The sequence below is a fragment of the Panicum virgatum genome, chromosome 5K, assembly GCF_016808335.1.
Source record: "Panicum virgatum strain AP13 chromosome 5K, P.virgatum_v5, whole genome shotgun sequence".
NCBI classification, from domain to species: Eukaryota; Viridiplantae; Streptophyta; class Magnoliopsida; order Poales; family Poaceae; genus Panicum; species Panicum virgatum.
The window spans coordinates 4,964,656-4,975,364 of record NC_053140.1 but is presented as its reverse complement, the minus strand read 5'-3'; the positions used below and the strand labels follow the sequence as shown (position 1 = coordinate 4,975,364).

Below are 10,709 nucleotides of genomic sequence, written 5' to 3'. Positions count from 1 at the left end.
TTGTCTCAGCCGTGGCCTCATCAAGCTCTGGCCTGGTGGCTTCCACAGGCCATGACAAGTATGTGAAGCTTTGGAGATGACCTCGCCTCTGATCACGGCGGGCCCTAGCTGTTAACTATTTATGGACGCCCCTTTTGTCACACCATTAGCTGCTGGCTGCTCAAGCTGTGCTGCTGGTGTGTTACAGTTAACCTCTGAATGTGGATGGTGACAACTACCGCCTGGCTGAACATATGGCTGTGGAAGTAGCATGCAGTAAACCCTGAAGAAGTGGTTTAGCACTAGCTTTTGTATAGGAAACAGAAAACTAGAATCTGAGCTATATCCAGCATTAGTGTCTATCATCTATTTTGTTGGTACTTGCAAACCTTGATTCCTCAAATGGCTTGTTCTGTTTCTGAATTCCCAGTGCGGCCCTGCTGCATCTCTGTAAACGCTTTTTGTTTTGATGTAGTGCTGCATCTAGGTAGAATCTGGATGCTTCATGGCTAGGAAAAGTACGGGTTGGCAACCCCATATTTACAAGAAAGGAATCTCAATGCCCCTGATGTTTAACATACTCAGGTTCCAGCATCCAGTTCCAACTCGGGAAAGCAGAGTTGATCGAGTGCGGTTCTGATTCCTCGTTTTCGGGGAGCATTTGCCATCATCGAGTTTAGATGGATGTGGATGAGATCTTGGCAGATGGGTCTAAACTCTTGGCGAGTGTCCTATGTCATCCTGCTATGATTGTTTAGCGTTGAATTCCAATCAGACGGGCGCTCTGCATTCCTCTCAATGCGAGGCCGAACAGCTATGGCTCTCATCGTGCAAATTTTGTGGTGGGTTTGTTTGCAATGTTTGCATCGAATCATCTCCATCTGCAAATTCGTTCGAGGTATGATCAACACATTAGCCCCTTTTTAACAATGGAACTTTCAAGAGGAGCATTTTGGCACGTGAAGTTTTGCTTGGTACAGTTCGTTTGTAGGAATTTTAAGAACTCATCCAAATTATGGAAATTGTAACATTGTATCTACAAATTTCTTCTTGATATATAATTCGAATAATTCTCTGTTTTCTTACTCTTGGTGTTAGAAGAGTATACGATAAAACTTTTCTCTTCCGATTTGAATAAGGCATGCTCTGGTTTGAGAAATCATGCGTGTTGCAGAGGAGTTCCCGTGATCAAATTAAGAGCCAATTCTACAATTCCACATGGAGAAAATTGTGTAGTAGGGAACTAGTGTTTGATGGAAAAAAAGGGTTTAAATTATGCTTAAATTATTTTGGCAAAAAAAAATCTCTTCAGAGAACTTAAGGAGGCCGGCCGGCCGGCTTTGGGTTTAGCTTACCCCACCAAGCTTCCTACTTAACTCCCTTCCCCCTCATCTAATTCCGTTTTCTTTCTCTCTTTCATCGTCTCGCCGTTCCGTCCCTCCAAAACCCTAGACGCGACCCTCCCCCGGCGCCGCTCGCCGCCGCCCGCGGCCATGGATCTCCTCCGCTCGCACCTCCACAAGGTCCGCATCCCGGAGCCCGGCAGCCGCATCCACAAGGACGAGTGCTGCGTCTCCTTCGACTCCCCGGTAACGGCGCCCTGTTCCCCCGTGTTCCGTCTCATCTTCGCCTCGATTTGCTAGGGTTAGGGTTTGACGCGATTTGGCGCTGTGTGCGTGTGTGTTTGTGCAGAGGTCGGAGGGGGGCCTGTACGTGGACATGAGCTCGTTCCTGGGGTTCGGGAGGGAGCATGTGGAGTGGAACTTCGAGAAGACCGGCAACCCCGTGTACCTCCACATTGTGCAGCGCCGGAAGCCGGAGTCGGACGAGGCGGATCGCCCGCTCAAGAAGCCCACCCTCCTTGCAATAGGTATGAGTTCTTACTTGGACACAAGCCATTCTGCATAGCTTGACTGAAGCCAAAAGTTCAGACAGTAAATATTTACTTAAGGTACCATATGCTGTGCTTATGCTGATCACATGCATGCTTATGCAGTTATGTTTTAAATTCGAGCTCTAATTGTTTACAGCCTAAGTGAATCATGCGTTTCGTATTAGGTGATGCCATTGTTTCTGCTAGGACTTGTTTGTCATAATTATTGATTGAATTATGTTAGACAGAATGGCTGTATTGTAATCTGCTATCTGAATTCACACGGAATATGTAAATTCTGCAAAATTGTCACGAAATTACTCTAGCAATGCGATAATATATTAATATATTTGCCTTTCTGTTTGTTGATGAAGTGTCTTGAGGAATGCTACATTGTAGCAAGGATGCGGTATTGCATTATGTTGTTTGCTTTTATCTTAAAAAAAAATTAAGACCGCGTTATGTATTCAAATTTTTAGTGGTTATGTGGGTTGCTGTTGGCCTTTTCATGTCATTTAGTATGTTGACTGTAATGCTAAGTCTGTGGTAAGAGTTGTCTATATGTCTGATTTTTCATAATTGAGGTAGATTCTTGTTTGAACTGTACAGTGTTTTCCTTTGTTTGCACATTCACAGATATTAGGACATGCATCTAAACAATTCTGTTAAGTTTATGTATATGCATAAGACAGTTATGGTCTCCATTAACGAGTTTTTCCGCCATTGATAGGCGTGGAAGGAGGCTTTGGTGATCAAGAACCTGAATATGATGATACTTTTGAAATCGTCATTTTACCTGATTTTATCTCTCTTCCATTCCCCTCAGTTGACTTGCCAGAGAAGGTAGTTTTTACCCTTTGTGCAACAAGTTGAAGGCTAAATCTGCTGTATGCATTTTAATATAGTATGTATACTACACTATGCAGGTTAGGATTGCAGTTGATAAGGTTATCCTTGCTGAAAGTGCTGACAGAAAACAACAACTAGCTGCTTGGGTCGCTGAAAAGAAGAAAATTAGTGCATATGCTATGGATCTGCAGCAGCTAGAAAATGGTGTTATTGTGCCTCCTACTGGATGGAAGTGCAGCAAATGCGATAAAACTGAGAACCTCTGGTTGAATTTAACTGATGGTATGATCCTTTGCGGGAGGAAGCTTTGGGATGGAAGCGGTGGGAATAATCATGCAATTGAACATTACGAGCAGACTAAATATCCTCTTGCAGTAAAGCTTGGAACAATTACTGCTGATTTGGAAGCAGCAGGTAATTGTACACCTAAACCTTTGCACTTTGGACTTTCTCGTATTAGTACGAAAATTTTAGAAAATGGTGTCTTAATGATATCTAGAAGAAGTGCATTGGGATGATTTTACCTTTCCTATGTATAACTAGCCTTCCCATTTTTGTTTATTTACTGATGAAGCATACATGTTGCTGTCAGTCACCTGTTGGTTATGCTATTTATCCCATCAGGATTCAATAATGGGATACTAGTAAATGACCGCGTAGAATTCACAAGTTACTGTTACCTTCAGTTGCAGAGCTTTTGATCTGGAAACAGACAACCAACATTTTTATTTGTCAGCAATTAGTGCACTTTTGAGTATCTTCTTGGATCATAGGAACTTTATTGGGTAGATTTAACATAGAAATGTTTTTACTGGTATAATCAAATAGCTGCACAAATGTAGTGATAAAACCAATGTTTAAAGTTGCCTTCAAAGGCGTGAAAATTATAAAGAAAATGTCTTGAAGAAAGTAATTTTGCCATATTTTCTGCGACAGCTCAGATGTTTTCTCATACCCGGAAGACGATAGTGTTGAAGATCCACTATTAGCTCGACACTTGTCACATTTTGGTATCGATTTTTCTTCACTTCAAAAGGTGAGCAATTATATTTGATTTGTGTCATTTATCTAGTGTAATATAATTTAGCTCTGACGCTCTGTTTAGTAGAGCCTTGATGTGTTAAATTGTAGAAGAATCAGATCTTGAAATATCATAGTCATAGTTTTAAATGCGTCGCCTAGGCGTCCAGGCGCTCAAACAATCATGGGCGTCCTGGTCGCCTAGCTAAAAAGCAGCAAGAGAGAGGGAGGGAGGGGAAGAATGGAGGGGAAATAGACTCCACCGTGTCGCCGCCGTGCTCCGTCCTTCTCTCCCGCCTCTACTCGCTGCCGTTCTCCACCGTGCCGCTCTCCCGCCTCCACTCGCTGCTGCCGCCGCACCGCGCCTCGCCCTGCTCCACCATGCGCAGTCCCACGTCCTCCGGCCCCAGCGCAGGGCTCCTGCACCGCCGCCGCGGGCTGTCAACGGGCATAGAGATTAGAGAGAGGGAGGGAGGTAAGACGGAGGGAGGGAGAGAGACAAGCAGAGGTGGCGGCGCTGCTTGAGGGAGGGCTCTCGGGAGGGATAGAGACGAGCGGAGGCAGAGAGAAGTTGATAAGGCAAGGGGTATGGTTGGTATGATGGGCTGACTAGTGGGCTGGGCAGCCGAGTGCTTTCAGCCTAGTTCCTTTTCCCTTCTTTTCTTTCCTTCTCCTTTTCTTTTTGTTTTTATTTCCTCCAATTCCTGCTGCTATCACTTGCTTCCTTGCTGCTAAGGCATCGCCTGCCTCGCTTAGGCGTTGCCTAGGCTTCTTTAAAGCATCGTCTCGGCTTACCGCCTTTAAAACTATGATCATAGTGACAATGATATGCTATAGAACTTTCTCATTGTAGATTGCCTTCCTAACTTAGATAACATTTGAATTATGTATTAAAATTGCTCGTCAACTTCTTGATGCTTGATACCAAGATTGCTTGCATGCTCGAAACCCTTCTTGAACTAAGAAAGAAGAAGTTATGAGTAGAATCTGTTGCCCTAGGAGTTATTTGTAAACAGCTATCTCGTTGGATGTGATATTTGACAGGATTAAAACAAAAAAAAAAGTTAGTAATGGCGATACAAGATTCTTCTTTTTTTCTTCCATATTTCAAGTGGCAAATTTATGTTTGACTACATGGTTTTTACTATGGGGCTATGTTAATAGAACTGGTTTTATTTTGTTCTTGCAGACTGAGATTACTACTGCTGAGAGAGAACTTGATGCCAACACAAATTATGACTGGAATAGAATACAAGAAAGTGGAAAAGATGCTGAACTTCTATATGGACCTGGCTATACTGGTCTTGCGAACCTAGGGAATAGGTAAGGTTTGACTTCATGATATTGTCTTCTTTTCTCTTTATGTAATAAACAAATACTTCTCTTTACAGTTGCTATATGGCTTCAATAATGCAAGTCATGTTTTCGACTCATCCTTTCATATCGAGGTTGGTTTTACTTTATCACAATCATTTTTAATCCATTGTTGCATTTGTCTTTTTTCCCCCTTTCACATGACTCCTTATTCATTTCAGATACTTTGAGAAGCAGAGTTTGAAAGCTGCATTTGCAACTGCACCTGCTGATCCAACAATGGACCTAAACATGCAGATGTAAGTTTACTCTAGCTGAAGTGCTTATTATCTGGTATTGTTTATCTTCGTATGCAATAATTTTGTTTATCTACTTGATGTCTTAATTTTTCTTAGCTTTACCTGTACTTTGATATTTGATCACTTTCTCGTTATACTTAAAGCATCATAACCTGGCTATAAGTTCCATTACAGTTACAAGTACAACAGCATTACATATGGAGTGATCACCCCTAAAATTATTATTCATTGAGGCAATTCTTTTTCCTGCCACCACAAGGGAAACATAGCCTGGGTCACCTGGTTAAGCACTTTGCACGTAGTGTAAGTGTTAACGATGTTGAAATCAAGCAGAAAGCATGGTTAACAGGGGAAAAAGTACATCAGCTTCCATTGAAGCTATCATTTAGCAGTTATATTTTCTGTGTAAGAGCTGATCCATGTGTATTTTGCTCTTATATGCTTGTTTACTTCTTTTATAGGACAAAATTAGGACATGGTTTGCTCTCTGGTAAATATTCTGCACCAAATAAGGAGGTATGAATTTCATTTTATATTGATTTGTTGGCTTGTTGCAATGGCTTCCAATTGTTGGTTGTTACCTTTTCTATGCTGGTGTTTTTAGTATGCCAATAATGATTATTTGTTGGTTCCATCTAGAAAAGACTGCTTTCTTGTTGCATCAGTAGTAAGGGTTCTGCAATACCAGTTCACACTTCTTGATTCTCGACCAATGTACTGGTCTGCTTTTGCATTTGATGGACGACGATTAGTAAACTTATTTTATCTGATTGTGAAACATCAAAACCGCTGTCTGTGATATTAAAATCGAGTCTGTGATATTAAAATCCATGTACGTAGGGATTTGTTTATTCAAGTGAAACAGAAAGGAATATAGTCTTTCTTAGCTGTGCTACAGTGAGCACCCTTGGCGATCTCACGCTGTTATGATTGTTAAGGGGTTAAGTTTCTGTTGGAAGATGTTTTGCAAACAACTGAGGTTTTCCACAACCTTGTTTCCGTTTTGCATCTTGAAGTGACTCGGCTCTCCTGCGTTCTACACTGTACAAACATTTAATGCAGGCTTAAATGATCTTATATTGTTGGCTTTTTATCTCCTCCAGATGTTATTGTAGTGAAACACTATGTACTCTTTTCTTGCTGCACCTCTAGCTTAATGAGATTATAAGTTCTGTGTTCTAGAGGAAGCAAATCTGGCTGTGCTCTTGTTCATTTCACACATAGCATCCGAAGTATTGCAGAAGTACCTTTGGTATTATCAGAACTCTGACATTTCCTCTACGTTATGTGTTTATTTTGATAGGGGCAGGAATTGATACGTCCTCGCATGTTTAAGTCAGTTATTGCTGCGAACCATTCTGAATTTTCAAGTATGAGGCAACAGGTAGAAGTCTTTTCGACCATGATAACTACTTTCTCAACTTCCTCTGATTGTAAATATATATGATGTTTGGGACAAGCTAATTAGTTTAGAAAATGAACTAATTAGCTTGCCATAAGTCAGATATTTTGAAACGCATAGAGTATAAGCTATTGTAACCAGCATTTTTTTAGTATTCTAGTTTTATATCAACCATTATAGTCCTTATGAAAATTTGTAATTAGTCTTAACATCTATATATTCATCCAGGATGCCCTTGAGTTCTTCCTTCACCTTATCGACCGAGTTGAGCAGGCAAACCCGGGGAACCATGAGTTAAATCCTTGTTCAGGTTTTAAGTTCATTATTGAGGAGAGGGTCCAGTGCCCTTCTGGAAAAGTTTCTTACAACAAGCGGTCGGACAACATGCTTTCTTTGAGCATACCACTGCATGCGGCAACTAATAAAGGTAGCTTTAAACATATTTACTGCTGTGACATAGAAATGTATAGGTCCTTGACATTTGTTTGACATGCAGAGCAGCTAGAAGCTTTTAGTGAGAAGAAAGCTGCAATGGACTTGGATGGGAAAGAAGTGTAAGTCATTCTATCATCCATAGTTCATGCAGTACAGTGGGTATTAAGCTTATGGCTAACTGTCTTTCCATAACAGGTCTAATGAGGAAATTGTGAGGCCTCGAGTCCCATTGGAGGCATGCTTAGCAAGTTTTTCAGGGCCAGAGGAAATTCCTGATTTTTACAGCACTGCTTTAAATTCAAAGACGACTGCTACCAAGTATGCGCATTTTGAACTCTACAATTCTTAAAGGATATGATAGTATTCTCATGTGAAGCTCAATACTTCATTGCTACTTTTTTTTAAGGAATGCCCTTGTTTTCTTTTCTTTTAGTTAATAAATATTAGTGATAATGGTAAATGCTCCGCTTGCTTTGGAATCTTTTGCGTATCTTGTAAGGCATTTTCTTTTGTTCAGCTTATCGATTAATCACCACTTTTCAGTACTGCTCATTGACATGAGAAGTTGCCAAGTGGGAAACTGTTCGACTTGGGCAAAAATGCAGTTTAGTTATGTACTACTTTTAGCAGTTCAGCATCAACACCTTAAACCAAACAAGTTAGCATAAATTAATTCTATGAATTGCATACTAATACTGAACTTTCCTAGTTACTCCTGGTATTTACAATTATCTTCAATGCTAGGATTTGAATCCATGACTGTTACTCAGGAATTGTGGAAACCCCTTTAACATTAATTGATTCCTCTGTTCATTTGAATTCTGATTGTAGAGAATATTTTGTAGAACAGGTGGTATGGCACTGACTTGAAATCGTGTTTGCTTGTAATGACTGGATCTTTGTGATATCTGATGAACAATGGGGTAGCTGCTTATTTCCTCATTATATATACATGTAGCATGAATGTGGTTGTAAACAAAGAAATGTTCTGTGCAGGACTGCTGGCTTTAACACCTTTCCTGATTACCTGGTGCTGCATATGCGCAAGTTTGTAATGGAGGCAGGATGGGTGCCAAAGAAACTTGGTAATACTCCCCTCTTTATGTGAACATGCGTGCTGTTGACTAAATGATTTTTATAGAGAGCTTCCAGTACAGCACATGTTCAGTATTCACATGACAATTTTCAGGCTGTTCTAAGCGAGTAATCCACCCTAACCTTATCCATAATTCAATGCAGCAACTGGTCCTGGGTTTGATTAGAATCAATAAATATTTCAGCAATCTCACTTCAGAATAGATGTTTTTAAACAATTTGATTCCTAGTTCTGGTTGGAGTGTGATTTTAGTCGGCAAAATCTTGTTTGTATTTCAGCTCTGATTCATCATTTCCTGTTCTGTGGCTGAGATTTAGTAAGCATAAGCAGTCCTTGTTCCTAGTTGTACCTACATGTCGTCCACAATTCTGCACTAGTTTTCATTCTGCCTGGGTGATTCAACTATTTTTTTTCTCCCTATTTTTTATATCTTGGCTCATGGCTGTTTATTTCTCTCTCAGATGTTTATATAGATGTGCCAGATACAATTGATATCTCGCATATGCGTAGCAAGGGTATGCAGCCTGGGGAAGAACTGCTACCTGAAGGAGGTTAGAATTTCATTCATTAGTTCTATAGCTATAACGTGCTTTTCTTCAGTTTTTTTTTACTTTGCATTGTTTCAGCTTCTAGTGACAACAAAGCTGAGCCTGCTGCACCTGTTGCCAGTGAGGATATTGTGTCCCAGCTTGTAAGCATGGGATTCAATTACCTTCATTGTCAGAAAGCTGCTATTAACACATCTAACACCGGAGTTGAGGAGGCAATGAATTGGCTTCTCTCACACATGGATGATCCAGGTTGGTATGCTAATGCGATCGATTTAGTTCATAACCACTTCTCATCATGAAGTAATCAGCTTTTACTTGGAAGTCAGAACTGTGATAGAAGAAACTGTTCTTCATCCAAGCATTATTTTGCGATGCAGATATAAATGATCCCATATCAAATGATTTGCGTGCTTCTGAACAATCTGTTGATGAAGCCAGTGTTCAAACTCTCATTTCCTTTGGATTTCCAGAAGATGTTGCCATAAAGGCCCTGAAAGCTTCTGTAAGATTCACTTTTATGATTTGTTGTTTTGAATAGGCAGTGGTATTAAGATTCTTAACCTTCAGAAATTTAATGTTTGCCAATCTGCTCCTATACTCACCTGCTAAGTTTTGCATTCCCCTCTTACACTGTTCCCTGCCAGCTTTGCATTGTTGTTAGCCGTGTTGTAATGCTACTCTTGTTTTGTTATGCATTAGGGTGGTAATATCGAGCAAGCTACCGATTGGATTTTCAGCCACCCCGAAGCATCAAGCACAGCACCTGCTGACTCTTCGACCAGCAATGTAAATGCTGATAACACTCATGTTTCAGATGGCAGTGGCAGTAAGTTTCACTAATCCCTTTGTTTCCTTAAGCCCTTCGTATTGCTCAGTACTCAATCCTGAGCCATGTTGAATTTTGTAAAGTTTCAATGTGTGTATGCCTTGCCAATTCGTACCATGTTATCACGAAAACCAGCAGCAAAAACTGAATTGGCTGTGTCTCCAAGAAAATATGAATGAAATACATGGCTAACATATGAACTTAGATAAGCAAGCTCCTATCTAGATTAGCATACTTGAGTATTCCAAAGTCACCCATTTAAGTATAACTGTAAATTATTTGTCCCTTTTCTGTAAGGTTGGCATTCATTTTCTATAACAATGTTCTGTTTTGCAGGATACAAGCTGATGGCTTTTGTCAGCCATATGGGCACCTCCACCCACTGCGGGCACTACGTCGCACATGTTCTCAAAGACGGGAGGTGGGCAATCTTCAACGACAGCAAGGTTGCTGCATCTGTCGACCTGCCCAAGGATATGGGCTACCTTTATTTCTTTCAGAGGATTAGCGGCTAGGCACATCACAGGCAAATATCGTGACAGTTCATAGTTCATGCGCCCACATCATGAAAAGAATGGCGAGCTTGTTAGAATGCTGTCATGCTGATTTTAATGCGACTGTCTGCTCTCATTCTTCCATGCTGGTTACAGACTGATCAACTGGGATATTGCTTTTCATTACATTATAGAGTGGCACCTCCGATTACATATGTATTTGGTTACTATGTGAATGTGATTTGCGTTGGTGCTTGTCATGACGGCTTTGCCTCACCGAACACATCAGAGGAAGGACTATGGCAAGTCCGTCGATCTCACTATCTAGTATCAAATTCAGGTGTTTGTACTCTCAAAACACTAGAATGGATTAGAGCTTTCCCTGAGTATTTTATCAGTGTTCTGTGTCCAGGAAATCAGGACTGGTAGAGTTTGTTTCTAGTGAAAAAAAAAGATAGGAAATTGGAATTCCTCCGAGCCGTTTAATTACGAGCACAACCAACATCTACTGATCTACATATATGCACACACGGAGTCTAAGGTTAAGCAGAGTGAGCAGCGAAGCAGGCAG

At 40.7% G+C, this 10,709-nt stretch overlaps 1 protein-coding gene across 1 annotated transcript; it reads left to right on the top strand.

Annotated features, from left to right (window-relative positions):
• Nucleotides 1-1,376: 1,376 nt before the first annotated feature.
• LOC120705818 (ubiquitin carboxyl-terminal hydrolase 14-like) lies at nucleotides 1,377-10,398 on the top strand. The gene is made up of 19 exons (XM_039990348.1): nucleotides 1,377-1,568; nucleotides 1,672-1,849; nucleotides 2,583-2,695; nucleotides 2,779-3,115; nucleotides 3,643-3,737; nucleotides 4,911-5,044; nucleotides 5,113-5,169; nucleotides 5,257-5,334; nucleotides 5,796-5,850; nucleotides 6,638-6,718; nucleotides 6,965-7,163; nucleotides 7,233-7,290; nucleotides 7,367-7,489; nucleotides 8,168-8,256; nucleotides 8,729-8,818; nucleotides 8,894-9,067; nucleotides 9,196-9,320; nucleotides 9,518-9,644; nucleotides 9,981-10,398. Exons 1-19 carry the CDS (start codon nucleotides 1,473-1,475, stop codon nucleotides 10,157-10,159), a joined length of 2,388 nt encoding a protein of 795 aa, XP_039846282.1. The 5' UTR covers nucleotides 1,377-1,472; the 3' UTR covers nucleotides 10,160-10,398.
• The last annotated feature ends 311 nt before the right edge of the window (nucleotides 10,399-10,709 follow it).

Bases quoted from the DNA above. Each gene is read 5' to 3' on its own strand.
- LOC120705818 (XM_039990348.1), top strand. From the start codon at position 1,473: ATGGATCTCCTCCGCTCGCACCTCCACAAGGTCCGCATCCCGGAGCCC. The intron at 7,490-8,167 runs GTATGCGCATTT...TGTTCTGTGCAG, and splicing joins TCAAAGACGACTGCTACCAA to GACTGCTGGCTTTAACACCT. The intron at 9,068-9,195 runs GTTGGTATGCTA...TTTGCGATGCAG, and splicing joins CTCACACATGGATGATCCAG to ATATAAATGATCCCATATCA.